The sequence below is a fragment of the Lacerta agilis genome, chromosome 10 (genome assembly GCF_009819535.1).
Source record: "Lacerta agilis isolate rLacAgi1 chromosome 10, rLacAgi1.pri, whole genome shotgun sequence".
Classification (NCBI taxonomy): domain Eukaryota; kingdom Metazoa; phylum Chordata; class Lepidosauria; order Squamata; family Lacertidae; genus Lacerta; species Lacerta agilis.
In genome coordinates, this window is record NC_046321.1 from 51,454 (window position 1) to 69,851 (window position 18,398).

Genomic DNA, 18,398 nt, shown 5'->3' on the forward strand with positions numbered 1-18,398 from the left:
AAGAATGACATATGGATATGAATTTATTTACAAATAAGCCCATTTTTTTGGCCCTCATCAAACATTGAAATGCAAAGCTGAAGCAAAGTGTAAGAATCTCTGAGAAGATATGCTTTTCATTAATATAATATAATATAATATAATATAATATAATATAATATAATATAATTTCTATAAAATTTTCTCTTTTACAATATAGAATATTCATTTAGACAACCTTGAAATATCAATGACTTCCCTTCTTCTCTTTCCATGGTTTATTTTGCATAGCATAAATCCTTGCATATTTTATATAAACTATTTACACAGTTGAATTTATCTTAATGCTGCCAACATTTTCAAGTGCACACAATTTCCCCCTATGTATTCAATAAATATTTTCCAATCTTCTTTAAACAAATATTATTCTTGGTCTTTTATTCTATAAGTTAGATCCTCAAGCTGCCACATATTCCATCAGTTTAAGTTGCCATTCTTCTTTGGTTGGGAACTTGCTCATTTTCCATTTTGGGGCTAACAAAACACAGGCCCCATAGTGGCATACATAAATAACCTTTTTTGAGGTGTCAAAGAAGATATGTCTTTCCTTTTCCCTGCTATTTGTCCTCTAAATATGGAAAAGGAAAGTCATGACATCGAAAGGATGCTAAGAAATCACACTGTCATTTTTCAATGGATTGCTTGCCTGTGGGGTCCTCTTTGTGTTTTTGCTAGGGAAATGGGAGGCATTCAATTCAGCTGGCATTTAAAGGTCTGCCCAGCTAATTTACACTTTCCACAATATTATGCGAACCAGAACAGAATTATCCTTCCAAATTTACTCTTCTTTGAATTTTCCAAGGCAGTTCTCCAGTCACTAACGGGTACCCAAACACACACAGTGGGGTACCAGTAGCCATTGATAACCCACAAAGAAGAGCCTTTCAAAACCATCTAATTTGGTTGCACTATCTCTTGTAGGAGCAAACTCCATACTTTAACTGTGTGCTGTGAAGGATCTTTTTAAAATGCATTATCTGAAGAAACCTTAACTCTGCACAGGGCAAAAGGAGATCCCTGCTGAATCAGACCAACAGTCTACAAGAGTCAACCATTGTTAGGAATGGTAACTAGAAGGCTACCAGAAACACACATGTGAGAAACAGCCATGCCCCCTCTTGTGATTCTGAGCAACTGGAGTTCAGAAACCTACAGACTCCAGCAGTGGAGGGGAGACAGAGCCTTGCGGGGCTAGGAGCCCCGATAGCCCTCTCCTCCAAAAATGTGCTTTTCCTCTGTTAACTTCATGGTAAAGTCAATGCATTGCTGGGAAATTAATTCTCCAATGGCATAGCTTCAGAAACAACTCTGCTTCTCTTTCTCAGTCAGTGACACTAGCCTGGTTTGTGGTCATTCTTCCATATGTGGTTTTGCACAAGAGAATTACTCAAATCCAGACGGCCCTTCTCATGTTCTTCTGCCCCGCAGGGTTTGTGACATCTATCCTGTAAAAGACATTGGCTTCTCACAAGGTTTCAACAGTCCTCCATCCACCTATAAATAGAGGGACCTCTCCTTCCCCAGTCAACTGCTCTTTCACTTGGCTTCTGGCATCTCCAGGATTCCCACCAAACTCCAGCCATGAAGGTCTTCTGCCTCCTCTCTGTTGCCTTTCTCCTCCTGATGCTGGTGGCTCCAGGTATGGCCTTCTTCTCAGATGCTTCTTCTCTGAGCTCCACAGCTCTCAGCTTTATTCATTTTAAACCTGCCTCTGAATACAAGTTGCTGGGAATTCCAAAGGGATGGGTAGGGAATTCTCTTGCCCCTCTGTCCCCTTGAGAGCTTCCCAAATGGAGCATCTGATTGGCCACTGTGAGACCAGGTTGATGGACTAGATGAGTCCCCTTTGGCCTGATCCAGCAGCCAGGCTCTTAGGATCTGATTGCCATCCCAATCCTAAAGTATGGAATTTGATCCAAAGAAGCTGTTGCTATAAAATCTGTAGGCTAATAACACATTTCAGTAAATTCAGCTTTGTGGTGGGGAAGAGAGTGGGCCAGTTTCCTGGTCAAGGGGGCTTCTCCCTCCAAGGTTGCCAGTGGCCCCCAGGAGAGTGACTTCAAGATGGCCATTCTCAATTTCTACCATAGTTGACATTTCCCTGCTTCCTCTTCTTGGGTGGGAACTGGTGGAGGCCATTGGGGAAGGCCTTTGGGCTGTGCTCACCCTCCCTTCCAGGAATTGGTCTCATCCTCTCTTAAAATCATCAAGTTTTGTGGACATCACAACATCTTGGACAAGCCAGTGGGACTTTGTGACACTGGTCCTGAAAACATTGCACTGGCTGCCAGTGAACTACAGGACTCAATTTGAGGTGTTGGGATGAGCATGCTCAAAAGTGTCCCTAAATACAGTAAGCTTGCTTTTAACCAAAACACCTGGGGACCACACACCCCACCTGCCACTGGGAATATATTCATTCCTATTTTTAAAATGAATGCCCTGCTTTTTTCTATCCACAAAAGATTTGTTCAAAGGCTATAAGCAACATCGATCCAACCACTAAAATAAAGAACAAACTGAAAACAGAAGCAAAAACAATAGCATTGGCCAGTTTGGTTAATTTTGGTTTCTCACAGTGTCTCCTTTTCCAAACTGCAGCTGAGTTTTCCACAGTTCCATTTCAGTTTGCTTAAACAACAAAACAAGCAAACTTTCCAGTATTTCTGCGTGGATTTCTCCCGATAACACGTCTGTATGTAATTTTGCCTGATCTGCAGATATTGACAGGGCAATTTCCCTTGGCGAAATTCATTTTCACATGATATTTCCATGAATATATATGGGAACATCAGAGATATCCCTTGTCCTGGGTGTGCTTGGCCATATTGGCCGGGTCTAAATATTTTTTTTAAGAAGCAGTTTAATGACCGTCTCTTTCAGCATGTCTTGAAGACTCCATCACAGAGGGAAGCATTCACCACCCCACAGGGCCCCTCGCCCAGTCCTGCCCGGATCACTTTTATGAGGCAGGATGGGCAAGGATCAAGAAGACAGGTGGTTGGTTTCACTCATCCAAGCAGCCTGTCCACATCCTCGGAGGTAACAGATTAGAATTGATCCCATGCAACTTGACTAGACAGGACTCTAGCACTCTCCCACCCTGGCCCTGCTCCCACAGTGGCATCTCCCTCTTTCCAAATTTCAGCGACTTTATCTGGAAAAAAAAAACTTTGCAAAATCACTGCAGGGGATCTTGGGTCCTTACCATATTGGATGGCGGTGTTTTTAGGTGGTAGAGAACAGAGAACAAACCCACAAAGTAGCGAGACTTGACTTAAACGAAGGTTTATTACAACAAACTTAAAGCAAGTAGGTGTTCTCTCCCTGCAGGCAAATTCAAACTGCAACTGCTCCTTCAGCACAAACAGCAAAGAAAACAGCACAGAACTTAACAGAAACAGTTCTTAAAGCTACACATACCTTTTCTGTTTCTTTGCAGAATGATTCCTAACATACCAGGCCACAATGGCGAAAGTGGTTCCATTAAATTATGATCCACCTGAAAGAGTCTCTTGCTGCTATTTTCTGCATAAGCAATAGAGGCAGTGAAAAAGTCCTCTTCACCATTCCTATCACCACTTGGTAGCCTCAATGTTGAGCTCTAACCCATTTCCAGTCCAATTCAGAATGAGTTTTCCGCCACTGGTGCTCTAGCCATCTCAGTGATTGTTTCATCGCCCTCAGCTCTGGGGGAAACCATAGGGCTGTCCGGGTTCCATACAATCGGAGGGGGCACTTTGGAGCCAGACAGTCAATAGCCCTGGTTAACTCCACATTCCAGTGGGCCACCAGGGAATCAGCTGAAAGGCCATCAACATGGGATAAAGCATCCCCTACCACTTTCTGGAAACCATTTGGGGAAGGGTTGTGAAGACGTCCAGTTGCACCAAGAAGTGATCTGACCGTGGCACTTCTTTTGCTTCGCTTTTACTTAGTGTCAGATCACCCTCATTCAAAGAGGTGAGTTGGGCCAAACTTATTCAGGGACAGCTCCATGGAGGCCATGCTTTCCATGAAGTCCTGAGCAGCACCTTGTAAGTTTGTGTTGGCATGGATGTTAAAATCCCCTAGGACAACCAAACTAGGTGTCTCCAGGCAGGGAATCCTTGGTGCAGCCAGGAGGTCAGTACACCAAAAGGAATCCTGTACTGCCCCTATTGCTCAGCTTTCAGAATATGCACTCAGAAAACTGGGTGTTCCCAAGAGGGCGCCTGGTGCAAGCTAATGACTTCCTAAAAATCACTGCAAATATCACCTGGGTTGCTGTGCATACGAGAAACCTGGTGGACAAGCAGAGGCAATAACAGGCCCATCTGCTTCATCCAACCAAGTCTCTGTTACACATGCCAGATCAAGTCCTCCATCCACGATCAAGTCGTGGATGGCAATGGTCTTGTGAATCATTGACCTGGCATTGCACAGCAGCACCTTCAGGTCATGTGGGTCTCCTTTGTTGATTCCAGTGTCCTTCTGGTCAAGAGCAGACCCAGAGGCAGGGATAGTCTTCTAACAATGACTAAACCTGCCTCCTCGGTAATGACATGGTCTGGTCTTAGCATAACTCCTCCTCCTACCTGTGATCACTGAGATCAGGTGTCCCGGTGCTTCTGCCCCTGTGGAACCTGCCCCAGCCATTCTGTTGGCTGGGGCCCACTCCCAGGCAGCCCTGGCCCTCTCCCCTTCAGAACAGAATACAAACTATACAATAAACCAATAAAACTGTAGAAGCTAATTAAAAAACAACAACAAATTACAGCTATACTAAAATTAATCCCAAGCCCCAACTAAATGTTTATCCCACCCCAACAAAGCAAAATAAATAAATAAATAAATAAACACCAAAGATTAAAAACTATTTTAAAGCATTTAAAAGCATTTTCAACATTTGCTCCAACCCCAGAGTTTGTTCCAGTGAGTCTGGGCTCTTCAGCACTCACAGCAGGACAATGTCCCTCTGTCCCAGGAGTCTGCTTTTTCCTATTAGGTAATTATTAACTATTACACAGATGCTATATCTTTAAGCGCATACATGCTGCCTGCTTTAATCTCTTCCATTGAAAATGATAAGTAAATATTGAGATATTTCCTAAATTGCACACTGTTATCATATATCAAACCAGAATTGCACCATGTGTCTGTTGTTTGTTTGTTTGTTTTGCAGGGGGTGGGGTTGCTGTCAATATTTATTCCACCACCACCCCCATCAGTGTTCTGCTTACCACCTGGACTCTGCCCAAAACTTTGGTCTACAAAACCCACTGGGGACCCCAGGGAATCCAAGCATCACTCTCCAGAGAATCGCAGAGATGAAGGTTCTGGCCCTCACCCTCTTCTGCTTCCTCCTTGCAGGGAATGAAGCCAAAGTGTTTGGGAGATGTGAACTGGCTGCGCGATTGAAACGGGCTGGGATGGATGGATATCGAGGCGTCAGCCTGGCCAACTGTGAGTTTGCTCTTCCTCTCCCTTCATCTTTGCTATTTCTAGTGTTTTGGGGCAAAGCTGAAATGGGGACTTCTTTTTAGGAAAAGGTTCACACAAACCCTGCTGCCCATCAGAATGTCCCAACTTTCATTAATCTTTGAAAGATCAAGAAGCAGGAATAAAAATCTTCACCTCTCTGCACATCTATAGGGCCAAACCAAACCAAATTTATCCTCCTTACTAATGTGAGATTATGAAAAGTACTAGTCAGCTGGAGTGCAGGAAACTTAAGTGAAAATGTCTATTTAAGACCACTTGGGGGGAGGAGGTTAGACCTTAAAGACAGCTTTTACAGTGAACATTGTAAGAATGTTTTTAAATTATTCTATTTCAAAATGCTGCAACTTTGACAAAAAAGATTACACCCCCAGCATGTACCCAAATTGTAACCTTTTTCTTGTTCACTTTGTTCCAGGGATCTGTACTGCTTATCATCAAAGCTCATTTAACACCAGACTTGTGGGGCCACAAACCTCCAGCGGCAACCGTGAGTATGGAATCTTTCAGATAAGCAGCCGCTGGTGGTGTGACAATGGACATGGCTCAACAGCCAACGGGTGTGGAATCTCCTGCTCTGGTAAGCAACTTGATGCTACAGGGAATGCTAGCTTCCACTTCTTTAATTCAGTTCACATTTGAAGGTGAATCTACCTAATTTGCACTTTCTGAAATAATACACGGACAAAAACACTGCACATTCTTCGAAACTCACACTAATCTTCTAATCTTGTTACAGGTGGGTAGCCGTGTTGGTCTGCCATAGTCAAAACAAAATCGAAAATTCTTTCTAGTAGCACCTTAGAGACCAACTGAGTTTGTTCCTGGTATGAGCTTTCGTGTGCATGCACACTTCTTCAGATACACACTTCTAATCTTGCAATGCACTTCTCAAGCCAACTGCATTGGGCACAGTATGCCTATAAATAGATATATTTACAAAAATTACATACAAAAGTGCATTAGATTACAAAAAATTGCATACAAAGCTGTCATTCAGGAGAATTTCACAAAAAATAACTGCTGGATTTAAAGAAAAGAAAAGAAATCCACAACCTCTATCCCAGGTGTATCTGTCCAGCTCTCAGGACTGTCCTTAGTCAGTGGTCCCCAGTGCTTTTGGTATGGTGGCCCACAAATCCAAATTTAAAAGACATGGTGACTACAGATTTATTGTCAAATGAATTTTGGACCTTAGGACTTCCAGAAATGCTGGTACTAATATCTTAATAAATTTTAAAATGTGTCTCCCACACTTCTCTCTTGCTCCCTTCTTTGTTGAATTTGTGATGAACTTGTAATGACAGAGTTAATAATAAAAATTAAAACTACATAATGAAATTCAAAATGTTTCACATAGTATAGGTTCCATTTATTCGTTTGAGTTAAAGCCATTGGGGTGAGCATAGGGAAAATTGTAGAGAGTGTGGTACAGCCATTGCTGCTTCCCTCCTCCCAAACTTCATGTTCACCATGGGAAGCCAGCTGTGCCCTGTTTGTACTGACTGTGACACTTAATATTGTTTTTACATGCAAACGTACACACTGGTACTGCTGTTGTCCAATAACACGAGGAAGCACTGCTTGTACCAGGAAAATCTATACAAGGTAGCCGCACGACACTATTGCGTACACACAGAGCACACACATGCCCTCGCATATACAGACCACAGACATAGATGCAAGTTTTGTGTCTCTCGCTCCACCTTATACTGCACAGATATACAATCACTCAGATATGCCTCTCTCTCTCTCTGCTCAGGTGCTTGTCTTCCTCTCTCTCTAGTCTCACGCACCACATGTGCATGCATGCATCCCTCCCCCTCACCAGCAGTGTAGTGTGGGTTGCTGCCCCCCTCCCCTGGTGGACTGGGCAGTTGGGGCGGGCACCAGGGGGTGACATGCAGAGCCCCCACAGAGGGTGGATGGAGCCCGCCTCCAACAGGCTCTTCGACTGCTGCCTCCACCCACCTGCCCACCAGACCAACCTGCCTGCCGCTGTGCCTCAGCTGCCAGGGCTTGGTGCCTGTTGTGGGGATACCTGATTGCACACCCTCAAAAATGTGTGCCGGGGCGATGGCCCCCCTGGCTCCCCCACACTACACCTCAGCCCCTCACACACAGAGACACACACTGCTCTCCCTCTCTGCTCAAGTACATATCTTCCCTTCTGAGCACACATACATGTAACCCCTTTTTCTCACTTGCACGAAACAACATGTAAATCTGTCCCTCCCTCCTTCCATCACACACACACACATCACAAATACATCTCTCCCACCTCCCTCACACAACTTGTGCATCTCTCTCGCAGTCACACACACATTACTTGAGAACTAACATCCCAATTCTAAAAAGCATCTTCATAAGGCTAAAGAACCATCTGTCAACAGTGCCACCTAGTGGGCAGCAACATTCCCTTGACCCTGCGAGGAGACCTCGGCCTCTTCTTTACTTCTCGAAGCCTTTTTAAAGAAATCCCCAGCGCAAGGCAAAACAGGCACCTGCTGGTGGTTGGTGGATAGCAGAATCCTGAATGTGCCGGGACATCCCTGCTGCTTCTCCCCACCCCCCTCCATTCCATTTAGCCTTGCTTACCATGGGACAAACAAGGCACTCACTGCTTGCTGACAGGCAGCAGCAGCCTGAGCACACAGGGATAACCCCACAGCTCCTTCCTTTCTTTCCCAACCTTTCATTTCAAGTAAACATCTGGAGGCAGGCAGCTGTGTGAACAAAGGTCCTAGCACTCCTTACCAAAGTATTCCAATGGGGGGAAAGCACTGAAGCAATCGACCCACTTCAACTGGTTTGGCTGCCCACTTGCAGGTCATGACCCACAGACTAGAAAACATTGCCCTAGGCCATGACCTCTCACTAGGCCATGCTCTGTCCCACTGCCTCTGTTCTGTATCCTCCCGCTTTTACTGGGTTGCAATGTGTCCTGGAACTGTGTGACCTTGCTTGTCTGGATGGAGGATGAGATGGGCCATTCTTAAAGAACTGATTTCTTTCTCTGGCTAGAATGTAGCTGACTAGAAGGGATCCCCTGCTGGGTGCTATAATGATTGAATGCCAGCTCAAGGGGGAAATGCTTTAAGTGCTCCCCAAAAAGTATTCAGGCTTGGAGTTGGATGGACCTCTAGGAAAAGGTTTCCCACAGTTCAGAGGCAGCCCCTGCAACCTTGGGGGTGTTTGTATTCTGGGGTGTGCATTTTAGGAATCCCCAGTAACCTCCTTTGCTTTCTGACAAATCTTTGCCAGCGTTCTTAAATGATGACATCACAGATGATATTAACTGTGCCAAGAGGATTGTCCGTGATCCCAATGGGATGAATGCATGGTAAGTGCTAATAGCTCAGTGCTTGTAACATTCAATACCAGCCAAGTTTTCAGTTCACATAACTGTGTAGAGAAAGATGGTTTCACTTGACCTTCCCCAATAGGCACTGACAAGGGCTAAAGATGATGCTTCCTTAAATGTACAGCCAGTGGTGCCCTCACTGCTCTGGGACCCTGCTGCCTTTCCCCACTTCCTCTCAGCAACTGGCAGCATCACACTGTGCTGGGAAGCCAGGAAAAGACCACAGCCCCACCCCACCCCCGCATCACAAAGCCAGCCACTACTGTGTGCAGCAAACATTTGGGTGGCTGGTGGCTACTGGGACTGTTAGTAGCTGTCTTGGTGGGGATTTAAGGAAATGATTTGGCAACTGAGCCAATGTGGAGTAGTGGTAAGAGAGGACCTGGGAGACTAGAGATCAAATCCTGACAGAGCCGGGAAGTTCACAGGTTGACACTGGGTCAGACATTGTCTTACAGCCCAACCTACACCACAGTGTTTTTCAAAGGGGAAGAACCATGTATGCCGCCTTGAGCTCCTTGGAGAAAAGGTGGGGTACAAATGTAGTAATAAATAAATTGGAGTGTAGGAAAGGAGGAGAGAGTCTGAGTTCTGTCATGGGCTGGAGCGAAGTCCTGGGGCAGATGGTTCACTTCCCAAGTTTGCTTGGAGGCGTTTCACAGAAAACTATCAATGCTTAGCAGCCACAGTGACTCTGTTCCACCTCCATTGTTAGCAACAATGTGCCTCTGAATGTGCTTCTCACTCACTGGATCATCACCTTGTCATGGTGAGTGGGCCTGCACATTCCTATGACCCTTGTGAGCAAAGCCATCGGGAGTCTCGTACTCCCAGCAGGGTCACCCAAGGCAGTAAGGTCAAAGAGAAGGAGCTAGAAAAATAATGATCCAAGAAGTCCTCAACAGCAAAACAGGAGGAAGATAACAAGTGGTGTGTTACAATGGCTGTGAAGGCGGGTGAAGGCTGCAGCAGATAAGAATTTACCGGTTGTTGTTATACTCATGCCATCGGAATAGAGCCTCAATGCAAAGACTGTGTGTTGATCAGCATGCACTGATCTACACACATAAAACAAATTCACACACAGGCATCTTCTTTAAAAATCCCAATCCCAAACCCTGAAAAGTCCCATAGTGGTTGGCAAATGGTTACATAGGCAAGACTGTGAAATCTATAAACCCCTAGTCAGGAACCAGCACGTGGGTGGTGGATACAGAAAGATTCAGTCATTCCGACTCAAGGAATGAGGCAGTTGAGCAGCTCAGCAGCTTTGTCCATGACTGAGCAGTAAAGTTCCATGGAGGATGGGAAGCAAAATTTTGCTAGAAAGGCATCATGAGCTGTTAATAGGTAGAGTTCCCGTTGACCCCCAAAACTGATCATCAGCAGAGACAATGAACAGGAAGAAATACTCTGCAGCTGACATGAATGCCCGCCTCACTTGGAAATGTTGTGGAGCTTTTAAAGATGATCCATCTCACTTGTAGTTGCTTGGAAGTCATGTGGCTTCCCTCGCTTCATTTTTTGCTCTCATTCTGACTTTTAGGTATGCTTGGAAGAAATTTTGCAAAGGAAAAAATCTCTCAAAGTGGACAAAAGGTTGCAGACTCTGAGTTCCATGGTCCTGAATGAGTTCCAGCATTTCTCTTGAGATCCCCTTTGATGAAACGTCTATAATCCAAATCCAGCTGCTTCTTTCTGCGCTAGAGGGAAATGGCCCTCTTTCTATATGAATGAGGGAAAGTGATTGCTTTTTTAAGTGTGTCTGGGGTGGTCAGTCATCTTGCTCTGGATTGCAAGCTTCTCTGCTTGAAAATCTCCAATAAATTGAACATAAACAAAACTCTTTTCTTGCTTGATGGGTAAATAGAAAAAACAGGATTAGGTTAAGCATCATCATCTCATCATAATTTGCAGGGAGGTGCAGAGGCGTTCCTAGGTCCCTTGCACCCCTGGCAAGGAGCTGTATGGGCACACACACATCAGAAAAGATCACTTCTCCCACATTTGATCTTGCTGTGACAGCAGCGACACACTGCCACACACATACACATCATCAACTCCATAGTCTCCAGCAGTCTACCTTCATGCTTCCTTGCCATCTCTCCCACCACTCAGCTCCCAGCTCTTGTCTAAACTCATGACCTTACACAGATAACTAAAGACAGATTTCTGGGGTGACTTACAAATGTCAGATAGATTGGAAAATGGGCCCCAAGTCTGCAGTCAATTTAAAATTGGAACACATCCTATGATATTCCCATTATTTCCTGACTGACTTTCTCCTGCTTATTACTTCTGGTACATCCTATTATGAAGTTTTCCAGGCATTCTATTATCCCTTCAAAGGACCAGGTCTGCCTTTATTTGGACCAGGTCTGCAGTGCTGAGGAAGAGGCTGTGCCTAACCCTTTCTCCCTACATCAGGTGCAACTGCCTTCCTGAAGCTGTCAGCTGAGGGGAAAACTCAAACGACAGATGTGGCACCACAAGATGGCTATATCAACCAACACATGTCTCTCCTCTTAAGTTCAGGGGCACTGCTGGGTTTAAGCAGGGCTGGTCAATGGGGATCAGGTGCATGATGGATGAGGCCATAAATTTCCCACTGGTCATAAATGCCCACATACTGCAGCAAAATAGTAGTCTGGCTAGGAGCAGAATTGCTGTGCTTGGACAGAGAATGACACATCAGATGTGAAACCTAAAACAGAGCGTAAGTAGGAGCTCAGGGCCCTTCTGACCCCATGTCTTTGTGCATGAGCTTTAAAAATGGGGACGCTCCAGCTTTGCAAAGTTTTTTTGGAAATATTCCTTATTTCCTCAACTGCTCAACAGAATCAAAGCTTGTTCTGGTGGTATGGATTTATTCGGTTGGGGTGGTGCACATCTCTTTGTTTAAGCAATCCTATCAGTTCCCCATTGCTGGTGGCCAGAAAATATACAGAACATTTCTTCTCTTTCTTCCAGTAAAACACTTAAAAAACAACAACACAGTGTTGCCCATTAACTGTATATTTGGCATTCACTAACTGCAGTTTTCTGCATATCCTTTGGCTCTTCCGCTTGATGTTAATGGTCACATGCTAAGTTCTCCACTGATGTGAATGAAACAATTCACTGCATTTGGAACCTATCATCATCATCATCATCATGTTGGTCACTTTATCTTTCCCAAGGCAACCCAGTGACCAAAAAAAATACGCTTCCGGTTCGTCGTGGCCATCTGCGAGAAGCGCGGAATAGCCCTCCGGGGAATTCCGAGCAGCGTCAGGGATTTTAGGGGGTCCTGCAAAGGCTCTGCAGCCCCCCAAAACCACGAGGGGGTACCTCATGGATCGTGGCACCCAGTGGTGCTGTAGCGTGCTCTCCCGCTCTGCGGATTTTGGCAATAAATCTGTATGATGGGATAGAGCTGCGGGCGCAAAGGGAGGCATCGCTAACCCGACGTTGCACAGTCTCTGGCTTCTGATGAAAGCGGCGAGCTTCCAAATATTTTAGAATGGATTCTGATTGGCATAGGGGTTTATACCCTGTAAATTTGTTTAATTTGGATTTGGAACTCGAAAGAATTCGGAAAGCTGAAAGGCGCAACAAGGGAGTCCGTCCGACAGCGGTGAGAAAATGGCGCAGGTCAGAATGTCGCAGGAGTGTATTACGGACTGGAAAAACCTACCAAGTGAGTAAATTAATTTATTAAAGACCTTCTTTACTTGAAGGAAGGCACTTTCTGTTCAAGTTGGAATTTATTTTTGGAATTTAGTGTGGTGGAGAAACCTTGGAAAACCCTGGGGAAGTCCCTGCCGAGAGGTAGGGGGGGTGAGAGATCATCTGCACCTTAGCCCAAACTTACTGCTTCCCAGACAACAATTCTGTTAAACTAAAAGTGCTGAGGAGGGGGTAAAACTCCCATCCAGTGGGCACTTAGCTTTCTGTTTATTTTTGTCGTGGACTGGTTTGAAGTCCCAGACTCCACTGGGACGGTTTGGAGTTTTTAAAGACTCCAAACCTTGCCCTGGAGAGATCAGCGTGGGTGGTCGAGCGTACTCCCCTGTCGGGGGGGGGTTCGGGAAAGGATCGCATTCCCCTCTCAGGGGGTGGATTACAAAGCCCATTGGGGCAGGAGTAAAATATTGATTTATTGTGTATCGCAATCCCCTGTCGGGGGGGTGGATTACAAAGCCCATCGGGGCAGGATTACAAATATTAGTTTTGAGTTGTTTATGATTTTTGGGTGAAAAAGACTGACTCTTTGTGTTGGATTGGCTTCTGGTTCTCTGTGTGGAAAAGACTGACTCTCTGCGCCGGAGTGACTGACTATTGTGTCGTTTATATTTTCGGACTCTTCTCCTTTCTTTTTTTGTTGGGGTGCGGGAAAGTTATAGCGGGACAGTAAACTTTCGTTTCTGCAAAGAGGAGAAACGAAAGCTAGAGAGAGTGTGCCAACGGCTGACATCTAGTGGCAATTGCCGGTATTGCTGAGTTTTGTTGAACTTATTTTCAATTGTGAGCAGGAGCTCCCTCTATTGGAGAAAGCAAGATTTTGAAAGAGCTCTCCCTCTAGTGGTGAACATAAGCTATTACATTTGGAAATAATAATATAAAAATGACTGGGAGAGACACAAAAAAGGTTCCAGCAACTCCATTGGACAGACGACCCTCCAGGCAAGAAAAAGTCAAGGAAGTTTTGTGGCAAAAGATTAAGGAGGAATTTAGGCAAAATGAACAACGGATGGAGAAAAAATTGGAGAATGTGCAAGAAACTTTAGATTAAAAAATAGAAGGAGCGGTTGGAGAATTAACATCGAAAATACAAGAGTTGACAGTGAAATCAAAAACAATGGAGGACTCATTGAAGAAGATGCAAAAGGAGATGAGGGCGACTAAGAAAGAGACGGAACAAGTTAAAGAAGAAGTGACACAATTAAATAAAGCCCAAGAAGAAATGTGGGACAATTTGGCCATGATGGAGATGAGACAAAAACAGATGAATTTGAAATTTAGAGGCATAAAAGAAGAGCCGAATGAAGATATAAAGATGAAAATAATTCAAGAATTGGCAAAGTGGATGGATTTGAAAGAAGAGGAAGTGGGTTACACGATCGTGAGTGCCTTCAGAATCAAAGTAAGATCAGCAAAGGTGAAATCAAAAAAATTCCCAGGAGATTGTTTGGTCATGTTCAACTCTTTGGAAATGCGAAATTCAATTTTAAGACTGAGCTACACCAATAAGTTAATTATCAATGGAAGACCAACTATTGTGTTTAAGGAGATCCCTACAAGATTGCTGAGAAAGAGAGATGGATACAAATCATTGGTGGCGTTACTTAAGAAAAATGACATTCAACATTGATGGGAATATCCGGAAGGGCTCTCCTTTTATTACAAAGACAAGAGATTTAAGTTGACAGATGCACTGGAAGTTCAGAAATTTACAATGAGATATGAAGATGAATTGGGAAAGATTGGAGCAGCCAGACCAGCACCAGGAAAAGCAAAGAATTTGGATCAGGAAAAGAAGAAGAAACAAAAGAAGGAGAAGAAGAAGCCTGAAGAACTAGGGGCGCATGGAGGAGTGGATGAAGAAGAAGAGGTGTGATATTGTATATTAAAGAAAAGTTAGAACCAAAACTGATCTCAAAGGATGAGGAGGGGAGAATTCTAATAGTCCAAATTTCACTGCAAGGCGAAAAAATACGAGTGATCGGAATTTATGCACCAAACAAGAATAAGGCAGAGTTTTTTTAAGAATCTGGAAGAGATGATGTCAGAATTTATGGACCAGAAAATGATTATGATGGGAGACTTTAACGAAGTAGTGATGCCAGATTTGGACAAATCTTTCACGAAGAAAACAACAAAAGATGGTAAACTACCAAAGTCCTTTTTCGATCTGACAGAAAATCTTGGTCTTACTGATATTTGGAGATTGAAACACCCTACCATCAAAGATTTCACTTTCTTTTCAGAGCCAAACCAGAGCTTTGGAAGGATTGATCATATATGGATTACCAAAGAAATGATTGGGAGGGTGGTTAAGTGCGAGATTATACCAAGGACTTTGTCAGACCATAACTCGATTACGTTAGAATTGAAAAGTAAAGAAAATAGTCCCATTAGATGGAGGATGAATGACAGTCTTCTTGATGATACAGAAGTGGTGATTAAAGCAAAACAAGCAATAATAGACTATTTTAACTTGAATCTACATAAGGAAACCGGACTGGATATGGTATGGGATGCAAGTAAAGCCGTAATGCGAGGATTTTTGTTTCAGAAAAATAGTTACCAAAGAAGACAAAAGGAAAAGAAGAAGGAGGAGATTCTGAATCAACTGATGATATGTGAGAGGAAATTGGTACTGAAATCGAAAGATGTCCAGCTAAAACAGAATATTAAAATGTTACAAACTCAATTCTCCACACTGGTAAATCAAGAGGTGGAATGGAAAATTAAACAAATGAGACAAAAAAAAATTCGAATCAGCAAGCAAAACAGGAAAGCTGCTGGCTTGGCAATTAAGAAAGAGGCAAAATCAGAACATAATTAATAAATTGGATACCGGAGAAGGTATTATTGAAGATCCCAAAGAAATAAAAAAAGCTTTCCAGAGATACTATAAAAATTTGTACCAGCAGGAGAAGAATGGCAAAAAATAGAAGATTACTTGGAAATACATAAATTAGACCAAATTCCGAAAGAAAAAGGAGACATTTTAAATGCACAGGTTACGGCAATGGAAATACAGGAGGCAATAAATAGAATGAAATTAGGGAAGGCCCCAGGACCGGATGGATTATCGGCAAAATATTATAAGACTCTCAGCAAACAACTGACGCCGGTGCTCAGTGAAGTGATGGTAACATTTTGAAAGGAGGAAAGATCCCCAATACGTGGAAAGAGGCGTATATCACGCTGATACCCAAACAAGATGCTGATCGATTAAATGTCAAGAACTATCGACCAATATCTTTGTTGAATAATGACTACAAGCTTTTTGCAGATATTTTGGCAACGAGATTGAAAGGAATATTGAATGAATTAATACACAAGGATCAAGCCGGTTTTCTTCCTGGTCGACAGTTAAAAGAGAATGTGAGACATATTGTTGATGTTATAGAATATCTGGAGATCAGGAATGATAAACCTGCAGCATTGATATTTATAGATGTGGAAAAAGCTTTTGACAATATTTCTTGGCAATTTATGAAGAAAAGCATGGAAGTGATGGGAATGGATGGATCTTTTTTGAGAGGAATTGAAGCAATATATTCAGACCAAAAGGCAAAGCTAAATGTGAATAATGAGGTATCAGAAAGTTTTGAAATAACAAAGGGCACCAGGCAAGGTTGTTCGCTGTCACCTTTACTCTTTATAACGGTCCTGGAGGTCTTAACTAAAAGACTGAGAGAATGTCCGGAAATAAAAGGAATTAAAATCGGTGCAAAAGAATTCAAACTTAAAGCCTTTGCGGATGATTTGGTGTTAACGTTGGAAGAGCCCCAAAGCAGTGTCCCGAAAGTTTTAGATGAGATGGAGAAATTTGGACGATTGGCGGGATTCAAACTGAATAAAATTAAGACAAAGATGATGGTGGAAAATATGGTGAAAGAGAAGATAGAAGAATTACAACAAATGACAGGTTTAACGATAGCAAGGAAAGTAAAGTATCTGGAAATCTGGTTGACACCGAAGAATATTAACTTATTTGAAGATAATTACCAACTGGTCTGGAGAGAGATTAAGAGAGATTTAGATATCTGGAATAGACTTAAGTTATCGTTTAGTGGGAGAATTGCGGCAATTAAGATGAATGTTTTACCAAAGATGTTATTCCTATTTCAAATGATTCCGATAATTAAAGAAACAGGACAATTCAAAGAATGGCAGAAAATTTTAACAAGGTTTATCTGGCAGGGGGAAAAACCTAGGATAAAATTTAAATTGTTGATAGACTTGAAGCTATATTATGAGGCGTCCTGTTTGTGTTGGTTAAAGGAATGGATAACACTGGAAAATACACACTTGTTGGATTTAGAAGGTTACGATAACAGATTTGGATGGCACTCTTATCTCTGGTATGATAAAGTCAAGGCTCATAGAGGTTTTCTGAATCATGTGATAAGGAGAGCCATCTTTGAAGTTTGGGAAAGGAATAAGAGACTTCTAGAGAGTAAAACTCCGTGGTGGATCTCACCGATAGATGTACTTACATTGAAGAAGGTTAATATGGAAGGGAGAAGATCCACTTACGGGGATTTATTGATGAAAACAGACAGAGGTTGGAAATAAAACCATACAACCAGATTGAAGATGCTTTTACAGGATGGTTACAGTATCATCAGGTCAATGATTTATTATCAGTTGATAGAAAAATTGGTTTTGAAGACAAAAAAATCTAGACTACAAACAGACTTGTTGGAAGGTAGAAGCAAATTGTTGACAAAAATGTATAATTTTTTGTTAGAATGGTACACAAAAGACGAGTTAACGAAAGAGGTTGTGATAAAATGGGCAATGGATTTTGGGCACAATATTGACTATGATGCATGGACAAAATTGTGGAATGAGAATATGAAATTTACCGCATGTGTAACCCTGAAAGAAAATGTATATAAAATGATGTATAGATGGTATTTGACTCCAGTTAAGTTGTCGAAAATGTACAGGATGCATGATAAATTGTGTTGGAAGTGTAGACAAAAGGAAGGAGAATTTTATCATATGTGGTGGACATGCGTTAAGGTTAAGATGTTTTGGGAACTGATTTATAATGAATTGAAGAAGATGTTTAAATATACCTTCCCCAAAAAGCCAGAGGCTTTTTTGCTGGGCTTGATGGGAGAAGAAATAGCTAAGCAGGACCAAAGACTGTTCATGTATGCAACAACTGCTACGAGGATACTTCTTGCCCCAAAGTGGAAATTACAGGAGTTACCAACGATTGATGAGTGGCAGACGAAGATGGTGGAATATGCTGAACTTGCAAAACTGACTGGCAGGGTCAGAAACCAGGATGATTCAAGGTTTCAAAGAGATTGGAGTAAATTTGTGGATTATCTAAGATCGAACCGAGGAAGTTTGAAAACACTGGTAGGATTGGAATAAACCTTTGCCATTGTTTAATAGATTTAAATAATAAAAACTGCGTGACAGGGTTGGACTATAAAACCTGCGGTTGAGAGGGAGGGGAGTCGTAGCTCGGCAGAGCAAAGATTCAAATGTGTTTGTTTTTAAATATTTTATTTGATGTAAAGAGACCGCGTTCTACTCCAAGTATTAAAAAAAACTGGCAGTGATCTACCCATTGTCATTGGAGGGAGGAGAAGCATGCATGGGGGAGTGAAAGGAGAGGATTTGGGGGGGGGAGGATTGCCCAGAGTTGCTGAGCTTTTGGGGGGAGGATTGCTCACCAATAAACTGCTCCCCAATAAATCTGCCACTAACAAACGCACGCAGTGCTAAAGCAGACACTAAACGACCGCCTACTTGATGCAACGGACAGAGCGAGGGG

At 42.9% G+C, this 18,398-nt stretch overlaps 1 protein-coding gene across 1 annotated transcript; it reads left to right on the plus strand.

Annotated features, from left to right (window-relative positions):
* Positions 1 to 5,313: 5,313 nt before the first annotated feature.
* Positions 5,314 to 10,577, plus strand: LOC117054423 (lysozyme C, milk isozyme-like). The gene is made up of 4 exons (XM_033163224.1): positions 5,314 to 5,484; positions 5,939 to 6,100; positions 8,785 to 8,863; positions 10,431 to 10,577. Exons 1-4 carry the CDS (start codon positions 5,349 to 5,351, stop codon positions 10,495 to 10,497), a joined length of 444 nt encoding a protein of 147 aa, XP_033019115.1. The 5' UTR covers positions 5,314 to 5,348; the 3' UTR covers positions 10,498 to 10,577.
* Positions 10,578 to 18,398: the final 7,821 nt, after the last annotated feature.